This window comes from Panulirus ornatus, chromosome 50, assembly GCF_036320965.1.
Source record: "Panulirus ornatus isolate Po-2019 chromosome 50, ASM3632096v1, whole genome shotgun sequence".
Classification (NCBI taxonomy): domain Eukaryota; kingdom Metazoa; phylum Arthropoda; class Malacostraca; order Decapoda; family Palinuridae; genus Panulirus; species Panulirus ornatus.
The window spans coordinates 25,084,267-25,107,574 of NC_092273.1; the positions used below are offsets into that span (position 1 = coordinate 25,084,267).

A 23,308-nucleotide genomic window follows, 5' to 3' on the forward strand; every position below is an offset into this window, starting at 1 on the left:
GGGTCCTGACCCATCTGTGGAGGGGGAGGGCACTGGACGCATCTGTTGGTTTCCCTGGTACCCAGGGGTGAGGGAGGTGTGTGCCCCCTGTGGGTACCAGTGGTGAGGGAGGTGTGGTGCCCCTTGGTACCAGTGGTGAGGGAGGTGTGAGGGTTGGCTGTGAGGCAGTGAGTCTTGGTGTGAGGGAGGGTGAGTGTGAGGCCAGCTGGTGACTCACGTAGCCTATGATGGCGAAGAGACTTGTGAGGTTGGGGTCAGAGGTGACCAGGTCAGCGAGGGTGCTCGTGTAAGCCGGGTGGAGCGGGCGCGGCAGCACGTGCACCACCCCGTCACGCGCGTGCACGTCCACCCTCTGCAGGGGTAAGCAGTTCACCAGCACCATCTGTGGGAGGAGGGAGGGTCACTGAACCACCATCTGTGGGAGGGAGGGTCACTGGACGCCATCTGTGGGGAGGGAGGTTTACTGGGACGCCATCTGTGGGAGGACGGAAGGTTCACTGGAGCATTGTGGGAGGAGGGAAGGTCAAGGACGCCATCTGTGGGAGGAGGGAAGGTCACTGGACGCCATCTGTGGGAGGAGGGAGGGTCACTGGACGCCATCTGTGGGAGGAGGGAAGGGTCACTGGACGCCATCTGTGGGAGGAGGGAGGGTCACTGGACGCCATCTGTGGGAGGAGGGAGGTCACTGGACGCCATCTGTGGGAGGAGGGAGGGTCACTGGACGCCATCTGTGGGGAGGAGGGAGTCACTAGGACGCCATCTGTGGAGGAGGTAAGGTCACTGGACGCCATCTGTGGGAGAGGGAGGGTCACTGGGACGCCATCTGTGGGTGGAGGGAGGGTCCTGACTGCCATCGTGGGGGAAGGAGGGTCACTGGACGCTATCTGTGGGGGAAGGAATGTCACTGGACGCCATCTGTGAGGAGGGAGGGTCACTGGACGCCATCTGAGGGGGAAGGAATGTCACTGGACGCCATCTGTGGCAGAGAGAGGGTCAAAGAATGCCACCTGTAGTACTTTACCCCAGCCCCAGACGTACAGCTGTAGTACTCTACCCCAGCCCCAGACGTACAGCTGTAGCACTCTACCTCAGCCCCATACGTCAGCTGTAGTTACTTCACCCCAGCCCAGACGTACAGCTGTAGTACTCCTACCCCAAGCCCCAGAGCGTACAGCTGTAGGTACTCTACCCCAGCCCCAGTCGTACAGCTGTAGTACTCTACCCCAGCCCCAGACGTACCGCTGTTAGAACTCTAATCATGCCCCAGACGTACAGCTGTAGTACTCTACCCCAGCCCCAGACGTACAGCTGTAGTACTCTACCCCAGCCCCAGACGTACAGCTGTAGTACTCTACCCCAGCCCCAGACGTACAGCTGTAGTACTCTACCTCAGCCCCAGACGTACAGCTGTAGTACTCTACCCCAGCCCCAGACGTACAGCTGTAGTACTCTACCTCAGCCCCAGACGTACAGCTGTAGTACTCTACCTCAGCCCCAGACGTACAGCTGTAGTACTCTACCTCAGCCCCAGACGTACAGCTGTAGTACTTTACCCCAGCCCCAGACGTACAGCTGTAGTACTCTACCTCAGCCCCAGACGTACAGCTGTAGTACTCTACCTCAGCCCCAGACGTACAGCTGTAGTACTCTACCCCAGCCCCAGACGTACAGCTGTAGTACTCTACCTCAGCCCCAGACGTACAGCTGTAGTACTCTACCTCAGCCCCAGACGTACAGCTGTAGTACTCTACCTCAGCCCCAGACGTACAGCTGTAGTACTCTACCCCAGCCCCAGACGTACAGCTGTAGTACTCTACCTCAGCCCCAGACGTACAGCTGTAGTACTCTACCCCAGCCCCAGACGTACAGCTGTAGTACTCTACCCAGCCCCAGACGTACAGCTGTAGTACTCTACCCAGCCCCAGACGTACAGCTGTAGTACTCTACCCCAGCCCCAGACGTACAGCTGTAGTACTCTACCCAGCCCCAGACGTACAGCTGTAGTACTCTACCTCAGCCCCAGACTTACAGCTGCAAAGGTCGACAGACCGACCTTATTGCTCAGCTTGGTGACAGTGAGGGCGTGCTGCTGGTAGAGCGTTGGCAGCCGCTGGCCATGGTGCAGCTGGCTCGTGTACCACCGTCGGGGCAAGGCATGGTACAGCAGCAGCGGCGGGACGTACCATCTGTCTGCGAGTACCACACGCTCGAGCTCCGACGCCGTCATGTTCGCCAAACTCCTGAAACCCTTTGATAAGATTAGTCCGATGGCCTAATGGCGGGGGGTTGGAGCCCTAGCGCACACACACATACAGCTAATAGAAAAAAAATCCAGAGAGGAGCAACAAAGATAGGACTAGAATTAAGGGACGTGAATCACAGGGAAAGACTAGAGGTTTCAAGTTTCCTCACCCTGGAAGAGAGAAGAGTGGTCGGGTGACTTGATCATAAACCTTTAAGTATCTAATCAAACACGTCTGCTGACGGAGGGAATGGACATTTTTTTTTCTCGAGATGTGTGGGTATGGAAGAACCAGAGGACATAACACGTTGCAAAGAGAGGCGTATGTGGAATGTTAGGTGATGGAAATGTAAGACTGAAAGTCATGCATACAAAAGAAGTTGGACTCGATAGGAGGAAGTCAACAGCATATGGCAGGAATTCAAGGACTGAATCAGGGAAAAATTGCACCTGGAGATGTGTGATTGATAATACCTACTAAGGAGGCAAGGCTTCGCCTCTTCTGCCCACAGGGGTGCATGATGACACAAGACCATGGCTGAGGAGGAAGGGTGATCTACCTCACTAAAGTACATAACATTGAAGCGTCGGGAAACACAGCAAGATGGCCTCTTTATACATGACATACTGGGATGATGATGATATACAATCCATCAAGGAATTTGAATGAACCAAAGCATATATATATATATATATATATATATATATATATATATATATATATATATATATATATATATATATATATATCCCTGGGGATAAGGGAGAAAGAATACTTCCCACGTATTCCCTGCGTGCCGTAAAAGGCGACTAAAAAGGGAAGGGAGCGAAGGCTGGAAATCTTCCCCTCTCATTTTTTTTCTTAATTTTCCAAAGGAAGGAACAGAGAAGAGGGGCCGGGTGAGGATAGTCTCTCAGAGGCCCAGTCCTCTGTTCTTAACGCTACCTCGCTAAGGAGGGAAATGGCGAATAGTATGAAAGAAAGATATATATATATATATATATATATATATATATATATATATATATATATATATATATATATATATATATATATATATATATCCATGGTACATGGAGAATTCTCATGGTGGTAGGGAGCCATGGAGACACAGGTTTTCTGAGGGTGCACAAGCTAAAAAAAAAAAAAAAAAATCAAAAGAACTAAATATACTATCATCACTACACCTTATGGTACATAGAGTACCATGGCTAGTGAGAATGTAATATAACATCAGTTTGGGAAAGTGATCATGTAAAACTGGACTTTATGGGGTAAATGAAGACACACGGAGAACTGAAAATCATATGGAATCTAAAGTATTCCTATGGTAACAAAAAAAAAGGGGGGGGGGGGGGAAACGGAGTTCAATAGCTAGGTTAACCACGCTACTGTGGTAAAGGATCTTGTCTAAATCGTAAGCCAACGGGGAATATGGGGTTACCTCTGACCTCAAATATACAGCCAGGGTTTTAACAATGTGCTGTGTCGTAGGGGCACAAGCGTCAACATGAGCCACCAAGGTCTTCAAAAGTATTTCAAAACAACGAAAGAAGAATAGAGAATCGATTGCAGTTGGATTAAAAAAAAAAAAAATGGAGGAATGAAGATACTTTGAAAAGAATTTTGTGGACGAGGCAGTCCAAACTTTACCCACCAGCGCATCAAGAGTAAATTGTCAATGAAAGAACAGATAATGAAGCTCAGGGATTAGGAGGGGACAATTGGAGAAGGTGATGTACAAACATATGTGACGAGATGAATGACAAGCTTAAAAGTAATCTTTTATTTCACAGTGGAAGACACTGTCTACAGCCCCCAGCACCAGTGGGATGGAGTGGGTAGGAGGCCTTAAGAAAACGTGGAAGTACCTAGACATGAAGAGAATGCTTGAGGATCTTGAACCCTTATAAGGCTCAAGGTCTCCCAAAGTTCCCCCTCCCAAAAAAAAGATAATCATAAAGAAAATGGGTGATATCCTGCAGGGGAGAAACTGTAGAAGAGAGACAGCATGGTGTCAGCATGGATGAGACAGCATGGTGTCAGCATAGATGAGACAGCATGGTGTCAGCATGGATGAGACAGTATGGTGTCAGCATAATTGAGACAGCATGGTGTCAGCATAGATGAGACAGCATGGTGTCAGCATGGATGAGACAGCATGGTGTCAGCATAGATGAGACAGCATGGTGTCAGCATAATTGAGACAGCATGGTGTCAGCATGGATGAGACAACATGGTGTCAGCATAGTTGAGACAGCATGGTGTCAGCATAATTGAGACAGCATGGTGTCAGCATGGATGAGACAGCATGGTGTCAACATGGATGAGACAGCATGGTGTCAGCATGGATGAGACAGCATGGTGTCAGCATGGATGAGACAGCATGGTGTCAGCATAATTGAGACAGCATGGTGTCAGCATAGATGAGACAGCATGGTGTCAGTATGAATGAGACAGCATGGTGTCAGCATAGTTGAGACAGCATAGTGTCAGCATGGATGACAGCATGGTGTCAGCATGATCAGAGAAGACATAAATGGGCTATCAAAGACATGGACTGAAGGCCAGATATGTGAGTACCTCATCTTGGGGCAGGAGGAGCGTGAGGGCGAAGGCCTTGGAGGTGAGGAGATCCGGGAGGCGGTGCCGCTGGAGGAGATGAAGGGCGTGTTGGCAGCACCGCAGATCCTTGCTGGTCGTCAGAACGTCCCGCACCGGCCTCACTGCTCAACACACAAGACACACAGACACACACACACGTTTACTTCCCACACCACACAGATCATAGAGCAATCCACAGTGAACATCATACATGTTACAGAACCAGTGCTGTATTTCATAAAACTGTATCACAACTACACCTATGTGTATTCCGTTTTCCCAAGTGTGCTTCTGCAGTGTCACCCTAGCCCTCTGTACCCGGCTGGCCCAGCGGTACAGAGGGGCATTGGACCATCCTGACGACCCAGCCCTCTGCACCTACCTGGCCCAGCGGTACAGAGGGGCACTGGACCATCCTGACGACCCAGCCCTCTGCACCTGGCTGGCCCAGCGGTACATAGGGACACTGGACCATCCTGACGACCCAGCCCTCTGCACCTAGCTGGCCCAGCGGTACAGAGGGGCACTGGACCATCCTGACGACCCAGCCCTCTGCACCTGGCTGGCCCAGCGGTACATAGGGACACTGGACCATCCTGACGACCCAGCCCTCTGTACCCGGCTGGCCCAGCGGTACAGAGGGGCATTGGACCATCCTGACGACCCAGCCCTCAGCACCTAGCTGGCCCAGCGGTACAGAGGAGCACTGGACCATCCTGACGACCCAGCCCTCTGCACCTGGCTGGCCCAGCGGTACAAAGGGACACTGGACCATCCTGACGACCCAGCCCTCTGCACCTAGCTGGCCCAGCGGTACAGAGGGGCACTGGACCATCCTGACGACCCAGCCCTCTGCACCTGGCTGGCCCAGCGGTACAGAGGGGCACTGGACCATCCTGACGACCCAGCCCTCTGCACCTAGCTGGCCCAGCGGTACAGAGGAGCACTGGACCATCCTGACGACCCAGCCCTCTGCACCTACCTGGCCCAGCGGTACATAGGGGCACTGGACCATCCTGACGACCCAGCCCTCTGCACCTGGCTGGCCCAGCGGTACAGAGGGGCACTGGACCATCCTGACGACCCAGCCCTCTGCACCTAGCTGGCCCAGCGGTACAGAGGAGCACTGGACCATCCTGACGACCCAGCCCTCTGCACCTACCTGGCCCAGCGGTACATAGGGGCACTGGACCATCCTGACGACCCAGCCCTCTGCACCTGGCTGGCCCAGCGGTACAGAGGGGCACTGGACCATCCTGACGTACCAGCCCTCTGCACCTAGCTGGCCCAGCGGTACAGAGGGGCACTGGACCATTCTGACGACCCAGCCCTCTGCACCTAGCTGGCCCAGCGGTACAGAGGAGCACTGGACCATCCTGACGTACCAGCCCTCTGCACCTGGCTGGCTCAGCGGTACATAGGGACACTGGACCATCCTGACGACCCAGCCCTCTGCACCTAGCTGGCTCAGCGGTACAGAGGGGCACTGGACCATCCTGACGTACCAGCCCTCTGCACCTAGCTGGCCCAGCGGTACAGAGGGGCACTGGACCATCCTGACGTACCAGCCCTCTGCACCAGACACTCCCAGTTCCAGTAACGTATTGGTGAAGTATGGAATACACACACACGCCAGCATATAGTGGCAGCTGGGAACAGAGAGGGTAGTGGCAGGTATGGACTCCGGGTGGTAGTGGCATATACCACAGCAGGGGTAGTGGTTGGCATTGCAAGTGGAAGTGGCTGACATCAGGGCCCGGGAGAGGGTTCCCTGGGGCCCTGGTGTGTCTCCTGTTTGTGGGGGCCCCTCTGCTCCACCCCATCCCACCCAACCCAATGTAAGAGAACACTCGACCCCTCACCCCGCCCTTTCCATGTGTGTGTGTGTGTGTGTGTGTGTGTGTGCGCGACCTTCATGAGGGCGAGAGGGGACTGGGGGGATGGGGGGGGGTGTCATTGGATCTCGCGTGCCAGGTCAAACCCTTGAGCTTATCTGGCGCCCCTTAGTGGCCGACCTCAGCCCTTCTCTCGCACTTATGTAGTTCACAGCTGTCTACATATACGTCCCATACCATACATGTGACGTACATACGATATCTGATACAGACTACTCCACCCCGGGAATCGAACCCTGGCCCATCTGTGTCGCAGCCAGGTGCCTAACCCCTCAGGCCACAACTCCAACCACGACCATTCTAGGATTCACGGATCTCTTGATGCCTCACGAGTTCTTAGAAGAAGGAGAGGAGTGCCGCTCCCTCGCTGGAGAGGGAAACATGGCTCTTTAACATATACCTCAACTGTGTGATGTACACACGACTGTATCCCAGTGGTTACGTGGGAAACACTGTCTTAAAATCATCGTGACCTGTGTTTAAACTAATTAGCTGCCACACAGATGGACCAGGGTTCGATATTACCCACCTACAGGACAGGAACAGCATACCACCCACCTACAGTAGGACAGGAGTAGCATACCTCCCACCTACAGTAGGACAAGAGTAGCATACCACCCACCTACAGTAGAACTGGAGCAGCATACCACCCACCTAGAGTAGAACAGAAGTAGCATACTACCCACCTACAAGAGAGGAGCAGCATACCACCCACCTACAGGACAGGAGCAGCATACCATCCACCTACAGGACAGGAGCAGCATACCATCCACCTACAGGACAGGAGCAGCATACCACCCACCTACAGGACAGGAGCAGCATACCACCCACCTACAGGAGGACAGGAGCAGTATACCACCCACCGACAGGACAGGAGCAGCATACCATCCACCTACAGGACAGGAGCAGCATACCACCCACCTACAGGACAGGAGCAGCATTACACCCACCAACAGGACAGAAGCAGCATACCACCCACCTACAGGAGGACAGGAGCAGCATACCACCCACCTACAGGAGGACAGGAGCAGCATACCACCCACCTACAGGAGGACAGGAGCAGCATACCACCCACCTACAGGAGGACAGGAGCAGCATACCACCCACCTACAGGAGGACAGGAGCAGCATACCACCCACCTACAGGAGGACGGAAGCAGCATACCACCCACCTACAGGACAGGAGCAGCATACCCCCACCTACAGAACAGAAGCAGCATACCACCCACCTACAGTAGAACTGGAGCAGCATACCTCCTACCTACAGAACAGAAGCAGCATACCACCCACCTACAAGAGAGGAGCAGCATACCACCCACCTACAGGACAGGAGCAGCATACCACCCACCTACAGGACAGGAGCAGCATACCACCCACCTACAGGACAGGAGCAGCATACCACCCACCTACAGGAGAACAGGAGCAGCATACCACCCACCTACAGGACAGAAGCAGCATACCACCCACCTACAGGACGGGAGCAGCATACCACCCACCTACAGGACAGGAGCAGCATACCACCCACCTACAGGACAGGAGCAGCATACCACCCACCTACAGGACAGGACCAGCATACCACCCACCTACAGGACAGGAGCAGCATACCACCCACCTACAGGACAGGAGCAGCATACCACCCACCTACAGGACATGAGCAGCATACCACCCACCTACAGGACAGCCGTGCTCCAAGGCGGCAACCTCATGACCCTCACAGCATCGCTGGCGGAGGGAACTGTAATGCATCCCAGGAAATAGTTAGTGACCACCACACACACCTGTCACCACCACCACACACACCTGTCACCACCACCACACACACCTGTCATCATCACCACACACACCTGTCACCACCACCACACACACCTGTCATCACCATCACACACCTGTCACCACCACCATACACACCTGTCATCATCACCACACACACCTGTCACCACCACCACACACACCTGTCATCATCACCACACACACCTGTCACCACCACCACACACACCTGTCATCACCACCACACACCTGTCACCACCACCATACACACCTGTCATCACCACCACATACACCTATTACCACCCCACACACACACCTGTCACCACACACACACACCTGTCACCACCACCACATACACCTGTCACCACCACCACACACACCTGTCACCACCACCATTCACACCTGTAATCATCACATACACCTGTCATCATCACACACACCTGTCACCACCACACACACACCTGTCACCACCACCACACACACACCTGTCATCACCACCACACACACCTGTCATCATCACCACACACACCTGTCACCACCACAACACACACCTGTCACCATCACATGCACCTGTCATCATCACACACACCTGTCATCATCACATACACCTGTCACCACCACCACACACACCTGTCACCACCACACACCTGTCACCACCACACACACCTGTCACCACCACACACCTGTCATCACTTACACACACACCGGTCATTACTCACACACACACACACCTGTCATCACTCACACCCACACACCTGTCATCAACCACACCTATCATCACTCACACCTGTCATTACCACACACACCTGCCATCACCACACACCTGTCACCATCACACACCTGTCATCAGTATCACAGAACCTTCACCATCACACCCCTTAAACCACCACACATCTGTAAATCATCACCACAAGCCATCGACACACATCTGTAACAACAGCTGTCACCTCTACAAACCTGTACTTACCATTTCTCACCGATGACATGTCTGCACCACAGATATGTAACATCTGTCACCACCACACCTGTGTAGCAACATGTGTCACCACGCACTCGTACCGACATCTGTCACAACCACACATCTCTACAGTCTGTCATCACCACACCTGTAACGGGTCACCGCCACACACCTGTAACAGGTCACCATCACACACAACTGACACCTGTAACAGGTCACCAACACACACCTGTATCATCTGTCATCAACATCCATTTTATAACATGTCATACACCTGTTACATATCCCTATGATACATCTGTTATGATCACCACACCTGTTTCCATCACGTATCGTAACATCTGTCACCACACGATGATACTACAACTCACACACACTCGTGTCCACACCCTTGTAACATCTGTCACCAAACTTCAGTAACATTTGTCACCGCACACCTATGTGTGTATATCACCACCATACACTTATAACATGTCACAACACAGTTGTAACACCTGTCACCACCACAAACTTGTAACCTCTATAACCAAACACTTGTTCTTCACAACACGTGTGACATCATGTTACCATCAAGCACTTGTAACAACATCTGGCCATCATTATAATTTGGCTCTTATCATCCGAACTGGTGATAGTCATGCTGATGTAAGAGATAAGGGAACAATTGTTCCAGTGGCAGCATAGGGAAGGCTGAGGGAGGTTGTTGTTCCAGTGGCAGCATAGGGATGGTTGAGTGAGGTTGTTGTTCCAGTGGCAGCATAGAGATGGTTGAGGGAGGTTGTTGTTCCAGTGGCAGCATAGAGATGGTTGAGGGAGGTTGTTGTTCCAGTGGCAGCATAGAGATGGTTGAGAGAGGTTGTTGTTCCAGTGGCAGCATAGAGATGGTTGAGAGAGGTTGTTGTTCCAGTGGCAGCATAGAGATGGTTGAGGGAGGTTGTTGTTCCAGTGGCAGAATAGGGATGGTTGAGGGAGGTTGTTGTTCCAGTGGCAGCATAGAAATGGTTGGGGAGTTGTTGCTCCAGTGGCAGCATAGAGATGGTTGAGGGAGGCTGTTGTTCCAGTGGCAGCATAGGAAAGGTTGAGGGAGGTTGTTGCTCCAGTGGCAGCATAGAGATGGTTGAAGGAGGTTGCTGTTCCAGTGGCAGCATAGAGATGGTTGAGAGAGGTTGTTGTTCCAGTGGCAGCATAGAGATGGTTGAGGGAGGCTGTTGTTCCAGTGGCAGCATAGGAAAGGTTGAGGGAGGTTGTTGCTCCAGTGGCAGCATAGAGATGGTTGAGGGAGGTTGTTGTTCCAGTGGCAGCATAGGGAAGGTTGAGGGAGGTTGTTGTTCCAGTGGCAGCATAGGGAAGGTTGAGGGAGGTTGTTGTTCCAGTGGCAGCATAGAGATGGTTGAGGGAGGTTGTTGTTCCAGTGGCAGCATAGAGATGGTTGAGGGAGGTTGTTGTTCCAGTGGCAGCATAGAGATGGTTGAGGGAGGTTGTTGTTCCAGTGGCAGCATAGGGAAGGTTGAGGGAGGTTGTTGTTCCAGTGGCAGCATAGGGAAGGTTGAGGGAGGTTGTTGTTCCAGTGGCAGCATAGGGATGGTTGAGGGAGGTTGTTGTTCCAGTGACAGCATAGAAATGGTTGAGGGAGGTTGTTGTTCCAGTGGCAGGAAGGAGTAGGCGCAGTGGCAAGTAACTGTAGAAATGGGTACAGAGACAGTGATTTTGACAACGCGAACATGGGCGATTGGTTGGGGGGGAAGGAGTGGTTCTAAAAGTAAGTATGCGGGTAAGTGGCAGTGGGTGTAAGGAGAGAGTTGACGTAGCAGTGGGTGTAGGGGGGTGAGTGATCGTGGCAGTGGGTGTAGGGGGCGAGTGGCTGTAGCAGTGGGTGTAGGGGAGGGGGAGGTGTTGTAGCAGTTGGAGTTGGGGTAAGTGGCAGTGGGTGTAGGGGACGAATGGCTGTAGCAGTAAGGGTAAGTAGCAGAGGGTGTAAGGGGTAAGTGGTTGTAGCAGTGGGTGTAGGGGGCGAGTGGTTCTAGTAGTAGGGGTATGGGTAAGTAGCACTCGTTGCAGGGGGGTGAGTGGTTCTAGTAGTAGAGGTAAGGGTAAGTAGCAGTAGTTAAAGAGGGCGAGTGGTTCTAGTGGTAGGAGTAAGGGTAAGTAGCAGTGGGTGTAGGGGCGAGTGGTTCTAGTGGTAGGCGTAAGGGTAAGTAGCAGTGGGTGTAGGGGGCGAGTGGTTCTAGTGGTAGGCGTAAGGGTAAGTAGCAGTGGGTGTAGGGGGCGAGTGGTTCTAGTGGTAGGAGTAAGGGTAAGTAGCAGTGGGTGTAGGGGGCGAGTGGTTCTAGTGGTAGGCGTAAGGGTAAGTAGCAGTGGGTGTAGGGGGCGAGTGGTTCTAGTGGTAGGAGTAAGGGTAAGTAGCAGTGGGTGTAGGGGGCGAGTGGTTCTAGTGGTAGGAGTAAGGGTAAGTAGCAGTGGGTGTAGGGGGCGAGTGGTTCTAGTGGTAGGCGTCAGGGTAAGTAGCAGTGGTTGCACGAGTAGGTGTTAAGTCTACTCACGTGGGGTGAGTGCAGAATGTCCCTTGGGTCCAGGGGAAGGGGAAGGTTATGTTGACGTCTGGCACCTCCTCCACGACACACACTCCCTGCCTGCGGGGGAGAGTGGGAGAGTGAGAGGGAGGGAGGGAGAGTGTGACACCCTCCTCCACTACACCTACCCACATGTACAGACCTCCGTGGTGTAACGGTTAGCGTTACCGACCGTCACGCACGCAGGAGGCCGCCTGGGATCAAACCTTACATAGGTTCGAATCCTGTTCGCAGCAGCCTGTCCACAGTTCATCCAAGCTGTTCATCCTCCTCTACGGGCTAGGTCGATAATATTATTAAATTAAGAGACGGGGCAACACTTGGGTAAAACTCTCTCCCAGTAACACATAATCACACACACACACACACACACACACACCCTGCCTGTGGGGGAGAGTGAGAGGGAAGGAGGGAGAGCGATTATGCCACTTCCCCCACCACACACACACCCTGCCTGTGGGGGAGAGTGGCAGAGTGAGAGGGAAGGAGGGAGAGCGATTATGCCACCTCCCCCACCACACACACACCCTGCCTGTGGGGGAGTGGCAGAGTGAGAGGGAAGGAGGGAGAGCGATTATGCCACTTCCCCCACCACACACACACCCTGCCTGTGGGGGAGAGTGGCAGAGTGAGAGGGAAGGAGGGAGAGCGATTATGCCACCTCCCCCACCACACACACACACACACCCTGCCTGTGGTTCACAGCAAGAGTAAACTACTCATATTGTATCCACTGCTGTTGCGGCCATTGAAATAAACCACTATTGTGGCCAAAATAAGTACACCACTGTTGTTATGGCCACCATAAGACTAAAGCATCAGTGTTGTGGCCATCATAAGACTAGGTCACAACTGTTGTGGCCCCCACAAGACTAAGCCAGATATGTTGTGGCCAACACAAGACTAAACCACCACAGATGTGGCCATTAGGAATAAACCACTACTATTGTGGCCACTATAAATATACCACTACTATCATGGCCACATAAGAGTAAAGCACCAATGTTGTGGCTACTATAGAGCAAACTACCCCTGTTGTGGCTACTATAGAGTAAACTACCCCTGTTGTGGCTACTATAGAGTAAACTACCCCTGTTGTGGCTACTATAGAGTAAACTACCCCTGTTGTGGCTACTATAAGTGTAAACCACCGCTGTCGTGGCCACAAGAGTGAATCCCCATTGTTGTGGCCACCATAAGGGTAAACCACCAGTGCGAATAAACCACAAGTGTTGTGGCTACTGAGTAAACCACTACTGTTGTGGCACCGTAAGAGTAAACCATCACTGTTGTGACTACTAAGAGTAAACCACAACTACTGTGTCCTTATAAAAGGAAACCTATACTATTTTGGCCACTATAGGAGTAAACCACTGCTATTGTGACCACTACAGAAATAAACTACTGCCACTGTGGCCACCATAGGAGTAAACCACTGCTATTATGGCCACTATATGAATAAAATACTGCCACTGTGGCCACTATAGGAGTAAACCACTGCTATTATGGCCACTATATGAATAAACTACTGCCACTGTGGCCACTATAGAAGTAAACCACTGCTATTGTGACCACTATAGAAATAAACTACTGCCACTGTGGCCACTATAGGAGTAAACCACCGCTATTATGGCCACTACAGAAATAAACTAATGCCACTGTGGCCACTATAGGAGTAAACCACTGCTATTGTGGCCACTATATGAATAAACTACTGCCACTGTGGCCACTATAGGAGTAAACCACTGCTATTATGGCCACTATATGAATAAACTACTGCCACTGTGGCCACTATAGGAGTAAACCACTGCTATTATGGCCACTATATGAATAAACTACTGCCACTGTGGCCACTATAGGAGTAAACCACTGCTATTATGGCCACTATATGTATAAACTACTGCCACTGTGGCCACTATAGGAGTAAACCACTGCTATTATGGCCAATATATGTATAAACTACTGCCACTGTGGCCACTATAGGAGTAAACCACTGCTATTATGGCCACTATATGAATAAACTACTGCCACTGTGGCCACTATAGGAGTAAACCACTGCTATTATGGCCACTATATGTATAAACTACTGCCTGTGCCACTATAGGAGTAAACCACTGCTATTATGGCTACTATATGAATAAACTACTGCCACTGTGGCCACTATAGGAGTAAACCACTGCTATTATGGCCACTATATGAATACGCTACTGCGACTGTGGCCACAATAGGAGTAAACCACTGCTATTATGGCCACTATATGAATACACTACTGCGACTGTGGCCACAATAGGAGTAAACGACTGCTATTATGGCCACTATCAGAACCCCCCCCCCCCGCACTGCTAGGGGGTCACTAGCGACCACTTGCGGGGGGGGGGGGGGGGCGGGCGTCGACTGTGGGGGCACGAACAATGGCGTTTGGTCGAGAATTAACTGACCTGGGTTGATAGATGCGCCGCGGGTTAGAGGTGTAGTAATATGCGCCGGTGGGCGTCATTCGGTACCGAGGAGCGGGCGGGCGGTGCGTCCTTTTGACCTGGTGGTGCTGGTGCTGCTGCCTCCTGCCGGGTGCTGGGCGCAGGAGGAGGAGGAGGAGGAGGAGCGAGCGCGGCAGCATCGCGCTAAGCTACGCCATCACCCCATTCAAAGTCCACCGGTTGTAACTCCTCCACCGGTTGTAACTCCTCCACCGGTTGTAACTCCTCCACAGGTTGTAACTCCTCCACCGGTTGTAACTCCTCCACCGGTTGTAACTCCTCCACCGGTTGTAACTCCTCCACCGGTTGTAACTCCTCCACCGGTTGTAACTCCACCGGTTGTCTGGAAGGGAAATAAAAGACCCTCTCAGTGAACACTCACTGTTATAACATACAGCCCTACAAGTCCCCCCCTGCGGAGCGGGAGATGGCTGCAAGGAACTGAAGTTGTATATCATTTACATTTGTGTATGACGAGAGGGTTAACAATCGTTGGCCCCTATTTCTTGAAGTCTCTTTGCCTATAACGAAAATCTGCATTTCGCCAGACATTGTATACCCAGCGGTTACCGAAAGAAAACCTGGAGTTTTGAGAACAAAGAGAAGCATGAGTTAAATCTTGAGCAGGATGCGTTGGTGTGGGCTGACTGCCTGTAACACCAGCGTCTGGGAGGCCCAAAACAGCAACCTGAGCCAAGGAAGGGAACTTGACAATCACTGCAGTGCCGGCTCACTGCACCGGTGTCACTTGACCGTCCCGATACCCGAAGGTAGTGTACATCCCTGGTCCATGGTGAGGGTGAACTGCTCCTTCGTAAGTCATGGGGTCAGCACCAGTCCAGAGGAATACATGGGTCAGCACCAGTCCAGAGGAATACATGGGTCAACACCAGTCCAGAGGAATACATGAATACATGGGTGAGCACCAGTCCAGAGGAATACATGGGTCAGCACCAGTCCAGAGGAATACATGGGTGAGCACCAGTCCAGAGGAATACATGGGTGAGCACCAGTCCAGAGGAATACATGGGTCAACACCAGTCCAGAGGAATACATGGGTGAGCACCAGTCCAGAGGAATACATGGGTCAACACCAGTCCAGAGGAATACATGGGTGAGCACCAGTCCAGAGGAATACATGGGTGAGCATCAGTCCAGAGGAATACATGGGTCAACACCAGTCCAGAGGAATACATGGGTGAGCACCAGTCCAGAGGAATACATGGGTGAGCACCAGTCCAGAGGAATACATGGGTGAGCACCAGTCCAGAGGAATACATGGGTGAGCACCAGTCCAGAGGAATACATGGGTCAACACCAGTCCAGAGGAATACATGGGTGAGCACCAGTCCAGAGGAATACATGGGTCAACACCAGTCCAGAGGAATACATGGGTCAGCACCAGTCCAGAGGAATACATGGGTGAGCACCAGTCCAGAGGAATACATGGGTCAACACCAGTCCAGAGGAATACATGGGTGAGCATCAGTCCAGAGGAATACATGGGTCAACACCAGTCCAGAGGAATACATGGGTCAGCACCAGTCCAGAGGAATACATGGGTCAGCACCAGTCCAGAGGAATACATGGGTCAACACCAGTCCAGATGAATACATGGGTGAGCATCAGTCCAGAGGAATACATGGGTCAGCACCAGTCCAGAGGAATACATGGGTGAGCACCAGTCCAGAGGAATACATGGGTCAGCACCAGTCCAGAGGAATACATGGGTCAGCACCAGTCCAGAGGAATACATGAATACATGGGTGAGCACCAGTCCAGAGGAATACATGGGTCAGCACCAGTCCAGAGGAATACATGAATACATGGGTGAGCACCAGTCCAGAGGAATACATGGGTCAGCACCAGTCCAGAGGAATACATGGGTCAGCACCAGTCCAGAGGAATACATGGGTCAGCACCAGTCCAGAGGAATACATGGGTCAGCACCAGTCCAGAGGAATACATGGGTGAGCACCAGTCCAGAGGAATACATGGGTCAGCACCAGTCCAGAGGAATACATGGGTCAGCACCAGTCCAGAGGAATACATGGGTGAGCACCAGTCCAGAGGAATACATGGGTCAGCACCAGTCCAGAGGAATACATGGGTGAGCACCAGTCCAGAGGAATACATGGGTGAGCACCAGTCCAGAGGAATACATGGGTGAGCACCAGTCCAGAGGAATACATGGGTCAGCACCAGTCCAGAGGGTCGGTACTACACTGAACACGACAGGACAGAGATAAATCTCTGGCGGTGCTATAAACAGGTACTTGCCACGTAATGGACGGGGTCTGGGAGATTACTTTCCCAACTGAATTGTAATTTCTAAAGTAAACATCCACTTTGATACAGCTCTGCGTTGTGAAGAGGCTGCCAAAGGACACAACTGCTCATATCGAATTGTTTGTACACAGCCTTCATGGTGAGGACCGACGTGATAACAGGAGTTAGAAACGAAGATCAGACGGGGGAGGTTCCATCTGCAGCAGCACCACCCAGAGATAAGACGAGGTAGGCCAGTGCCTGGGAGAGGTGTTTGGAGCAGTTGTCCACAACCTTGTGGTGGTCAAGCAGAGGCACAGCTGCCAGATCAGGAGCTGCTTAGGGCAATGGGCAAAAGAGGCGGGCTGGACAGAAGGGAGAAGCAGGTCGAACTGCACAAGCTGTAGCTCCACCAGCAGTAAGAGTAGTTAGGTCAACACAGAGAGCAGAACTGACGGGGCGGGTTGGCACGGGTCGAAGCCAAGATGGAAGGAAGGGAGGAACACAGGACCAGTAGAGGCACGGGCATCGCCGGGGTAAGAGGCATTTTGGCACTGGGCGACTAGACCCCTTGCAGAGACCCTGAATCCTGAATTTTGGCCGTTGGAGGAGCGCTGTACACCTGAAGCTGAAGTCAGACGAGAGGGCTTCGTGGAAGGCGCAACTGGGCCAATTGTGACCTGCTGGGAGACCTCTGGTCACCAGCAGGTGTGGAAGCGACCCATGTTCCATCACCTGCAGGATCAGAGGTGTCTGTATTTCTCCCTAGTGGTGCAGACACTCTCCCCCTCCCTCCTGCAGGTGTCTCTTGGTGAGGGTGAGGTGGAAGGCGTCATGAGAGGGGCACTTCCTTCCCACCAACACCGTCATGATAGGGGCACTTCCTTCCCACCTACACCGTCATGAGAGGGGGCACTTCCTTCCCACCTACACCGTCATGAGAGGGGCACTTCCTTCCCACCTACACCGTCATGAGAGGGGCACTTCCTTCCCACCTACACCGTCATGAGAGGGGCACTTCCTTCCCACCTACACCGTCATGAGAGGGGCGCTTCCTTCCCACCTACACCGTCATGAGAGGGGCACTTCCTTCCCACCTACACCGTCATGAGAGGGGCACTTCCTTCCCACCTACACCGTCATGAGAGGGGCGCTTCCTCCCACCTACACCGTCATGAGAGGGGCACTTCCTTCCCACCTACACCGTCATGAGAGGGGCACTTCCTTCCCACCTACACCGTCATGAGAGGGGCGCTTCCTTCCCACCTACACCGTCATGAGAGGGGCACTTCCTTTCCCACCTACACCGTCATGAAAGGGGCGCTTCCTCCCACCTACACCGTCATGAGAGGGGCACTTCCTTCCCACCTACACCGTCATGAGAGGGGCACTTCCTTCCCACCTACACCGTCATGAGAGGGGCGCTTCCTTCCCACCTACACCGTCATGAGAGGGGGCACTTCCTTCCCACCTACACCGTCATGAGAGGGGCACTTCCTTCCCACCTACACCGTCATGAGAGGGGCACTTCCTTCCCACCTACACCGTCATGAGAGGGGGCACTTCCTTCCCACCTACACCGTCATGAGAGGGGGCACTTCCTTCCCACCCACACCGTCATGAGAGGGGCACTTCCTTCCCACCTACACCGTCATGAGAGGGGCACTTCCTTCCCACCTACACCGTCATGAGAGGGGCGCTTCCTCCCACCCACCACCTGGCTCACAGCTGACGTCATGTCATGCAGTAATTGACGGCTCAGGATGACGACCCTGGGGGAGGAATCAGCCATACCGTCCGCCTCTCCTACCCGACCTCCTTCTCCCCCACCTCCAGTGGCGTCGGGGTGACATGGGGTCACCTTTACCCTTTCTCCGCTCCTCTTCGAGAGCCACTCCCCTCAAGGACTGTGGGGCGCCAGTAGCCATCATCAGAGCCACAGCCACAACCGCCCCAGCTGCACCCTTGCCTCCACCTCCACCACACAGCCGGCCAGCGAGGGAGGGAGTACAGCCATACACCAAGCACCATCGAAGTGTCAGCCACCACACCATACACAGTGGCTCGATCAGCCACCACACCATACACAGTGGCTCGATCAGCCACCACACCATACACAGTGGCTCGATCAGCCACCACACCATACACAGTGGCTCGATCAGCCACCACACCATACACAGTGGGTCGACCAGCCACCACACCATACACAGTGGCTCGATCAGCCACCACACCATACACAGTAGGTCGATCATCCACCACACCATACACAGTGGGTCGATCATCCTCCATACCATACACAGTGGGTCGATCATCCACCACACCATACACAGTGGGTCGATCATCCACTACACCATACACAGTAGGTCGATCATCCACCACACCATACACAGTGGGTCGATCAGCCACCACACTATACACAGTGGGTCGATCATCCACCACACCATACACACAGTGGGTCGATCATCCACCACACCATACACGCAGTGGGTCGATCATCCTCCATACCATACACAGTGGGTCGACCAGCCACCACACCATATACGGTCAGCTGACGTGCCACCACACCCTGATGGACCAGAAGTAAGCGGGGAAAAGCTGAAATTCAAGAACCGAATTAGGGAAACAAACCTAACCCAGCTGTGGGTAGTTTGAGACCAAACCTCCCTACAACTCAGGAGGGGCGGGAGAGGTGGGGGAAGGGGGAGGCCTGCCGGTGGTGAGAGGCCTAAGCACTAGGCCTAGGGGGGGTTGGGGGCTTGTGATCCCACTCGGCCCCCAACGAGAGCCAGGCTCCCTCTGGCACAGCTGGAGTAGTGAGACTAGACTGAACCAAGATGTTAGGGCTGACCTAATCTTTAATCCCGAGGGATACATGATGGCAAAGGAAGAAGGAGAGTAAAAAGGATCAATGACATTGCCCTTATTACTAAGAAACTGTATCAACTTTTCAACTGATAGATGGCCCATTTAAAAAAAAGTAGTCGATAAACTGTGAATACATCTGCACTGTAGTGCTGGGTCATCAAGAATCCTGCAACGAACTGTGATGAATCAGAAAAAAGTTGTCGTTTATATAAGTTAAGAAAGAACCAGGGTGCTGCAGTGAGACACACGCACTCCTCAGAGACAACATAGGGTAATGGGACGATTTGAGCCGCGAATAATCGGACGAGAAGGATCGGATTCCAATCCAGACGTTATGAGTGATACTAAATGTCTCAACAGTGTCACTGATCACAATGAGGGAGACAGAGGTCATTATCTTTATACAATCTTATAGTTACCCACAGAAGCAAAGAAAACGAAAAATCTCAACAGTAACTGGAGAAAATGGAAACCAGACTTGCCAAACCTCCACCTCGGGAGGGTATAGAGGAAACCGATTGAGTCTGCCGGCAAATATATATCAGGCCACATCTAAGATATGGCCTCAGGTTTGGCCACCATGTTGAAAAAAGCGACAAGAAATAATTACGATTCAGAGAAAGGCAACAAGTATGGTATCAGACCCGAGTGAGCTGTGTTACAGTGAGAGGTCTGAGGCCATGAGTTAGCCCACAGTGGAAGAAAGAGGAGTAAGTCGTGATTTGCCACAAGCCTTCAAGGATTTAAACTAGATGATTTTGACACAGAAATGTCGAGCAACCAGAGGCCATTTTCTCTTCTTTTAACTTGTTAGAAAATGTGTTATGAAGTAAGTTTCACAGTATCATAGTGGATGACACGTTACAGTACTACAGTAATGGATGACTGGTTACAGGACCAGGGGAGTGGATGACTGGTTACAGAACCAGGGGAGTGGATGACTGGTTACATGACCGGGGTAGTGGATGACTGGTTACAGGACCAGGGTAGTGGATGACTGGTTACAGGACCAGGGGAGTGGATGACTGGTTACAGGACCAGGGGAGTGGATGACTGGTTACAGGACCGGGGTAGTGGATGACTGGTTACAGGACAAGGGTAGTGGAAGACTGGTTACAGGGCTGGGGTAGTGGATGACTGGTTACAGGACCAGGGTAGTGGATGACTGGTTACAGGACCGGGGTAGTGGATGACTGGTTACAGGACCGGGGTAGTGGATGACTGTAAGAAGCAGGGGTAATGACATTCTCAATGTGGACAACATACGAAAGGCTAAAAAAAAAAAAAAAATTGGCATCAGAGATCGTTCATGGGATGGGGGCCCTCCGAGTATACCCCCCCCTAACACACACACACACACACACACACACACATTACATCATAAACCCTCACCCCCCCCACCACCACCAGGTCGCGTTACTTAGCACCAACCCACCCTCCTCCCCCCGCCCCCCTCCCTCACCCACCCCTTGGTGAAGTAAGACACCTGGTGACGCTGGTCCGGGCCACGTGGTCACCAGCACCGTGGCTGGCCTTGAGGGCCACAGTATCGCGGGACGAGTGGCCACTATTAGGACAGCGATGGTTCTGGGGGCTCCAGTATCCAAGGGCCACATGGACAGCCACACCGTGCTTGCTCTGAGGGCCACATGGCCAGCCACACCGTGCTTGCTCTGGGGGCCAGATGGCCAACCACCCCGGTCTTGCTCTGGGGCCACATGGCCAGCCACATCGTGCTTGCTCTGGGGGCCAGATGGCCAACCACACAGTGTTGGCTCTGGGGGCCACATGGCCAACCACCCCGTGCTTGCTCTGGGGGGCCAAATGGCCAGCCACACCGTGCTTGCTCTGGGGGCCACATGGCCAACCACACAGTGTTGGCTCTGGGGGCCACATGGCCAACCACCCCGTGCTTGCTCTGGGGCCACATGGCCATCGGCATTATGTTGATGGGTCCAGGTGTGGTGAGGGAGATGTGGTGGAGGTTTGTGGTGGAGGGTGTGATGAGGGGGGGGGGGGGGCAGCCGGATAGGAGGATGGTGGAGGATGTGTTGGAGGCACGGTGGAGGGAGGTGGGGCTGCTCAGGCCGGGTTCTGTGTATGGCCACAGTCTGCCTACACCAGCCTAGTTTGGTGTAACTGGGGAGGGCGTTTGGCAGCCCGGCTGCACTACACCCTCCCACACTCACAGCGACTAGGGTGTGGTATACCCCACGCACTCCGACAAGCACACACCCACACACAAACTCCAGCAGTAAGGGGACACGCACCCTAACACCCGCTAATACTGTATACTACCACACAGACACACTCAAGCATATATGCACACACACACACAAACACACACGCACACCCAGAGCTCCAGCCAGCCACCAGTACACACAGCAGTCGTCCCCATCCATCATAAGGGGGACCAGACGATAAGTGCACTGGGCTAAAGCCGCTTTATTAAGGTCAATGTTGACAATGTGGTGGGGCGCGGCACTCACACGGGTGGGTTGCCACAGCCGTAGCTGATGACGTCTGTTGACGCGTGCCATCCTAAACACACACACACACACACACACACACACACACACACACACACACACACACATCCTGGACAAGAGACAGGTTCTTGATGGCGATCCTCAAGGCTTGGGCCTGGAAATGGGAGCTTGTTTTTCGACAACCCCCGCCTCCACTATTCATCCCCCCCAAAGGAGGAATGGGGTTTTAACCTCCTCAGAAAGGGGATGGGTTGCTGGGCTGTGTTATTCTTTGGGGGGACACTGTGCCAGGTGACCAGGCTGCGAGGCTAGACGTCCAAGCTGGGGTGAGTCTGTGATGGGCTACTGAGGATGGCAGCTACTTCAACTGGGGGTGAGGTATGAGGAAGCTGGGGTGAGTCTGTGATGGGCTACTGAGGATGGCAGCTACTTCAACTGGGGGTGAGGTATGAGGAAGCTGGGGTGAGTCTGTGATGGGCTACTGAGGATGGCAGCTACTTCAACTGGGGGTGAGGTATGAGGAAGCTGGGGTGAGTCTGGGATGGGCTACTGAGGATGGCAGCTACTTAAACTGGGGGTGAGGTATGAGAAAGCTGGGGTGAGTCTGTGATGGGCTACTGAGGATGGCAGCTACTTCAACTGGGGGTGAGGTATGAGGAAGCTGGGGTGAGTCTGTGATGGGCTACTGAGGATGGCAGCTACTTTAACTGGGGGTGAGGTATGAGAAAGCTGGGGTGAGTCTGTGATGGGCTACTGAGGATGGCAGCTACTTCAACTGGGGGTGAGGTATGAGGAAGCTCAAGCCTCGCGTACTCGAGCTGGTAAAAGGGGACAAACGGGGTTCCCTCAGGGTTTAGTGTTAAGGGCTTTACCGATCTCTGATCCACGAAGGTGACCTGCCAAACCCATACTTGGATATTTTAGCTGATGATGCCATAATCATAAATAAAACAGAATAGATGGGAGGAAGCAACAGGTACTGCGAATTACTGCAGAGAGATATGACTAAAGATGGTAAGAAGCAACAGGGACAGCGAAGGATTACAGAGAGATATGAACAAGATAGAGGACTCTGGCTAATGAGTTCTATGGACATGGGGAAGGTTTAAGAAGACCAGGAGGAGGAGAGAACCATTTTGGGAAAAGTAAACCACAACAGCCGTCCGTAATGGA

General features: G+C 52.9%; 1 protein-coding gene across 1 annotated transcript in view; it reads right to left on the reverse strand.

Moving 5' to 3' along the window:
- Positions 1-23,308, reverse strand: part of LOC139764679 (transforming growth factor-beta-induced protein ig-h3-like) — a 35,992-nt gene that overhangs the window by 11,859 nt on the left and 825 nt on the right. Inside the window, 6 exon segments of the mRNA XM_071691561.1 lie at positions 218-382; positions 2,054-2,248; positions 4,827-4,969; positions 8,412-8,476; positions 12,007-12,096; positions 14,475-14,856. Coding sequence (XP_071547662.1) covers positions 218-382; positions 2,054-2,248; positions 4,827-4,969; positions 8,412-8,476; positions 12,007-12,096; positions 14,475-14,653 — 837 coding nt within the window. The 5' untranslated portion in view covers positions 14,654-14,856.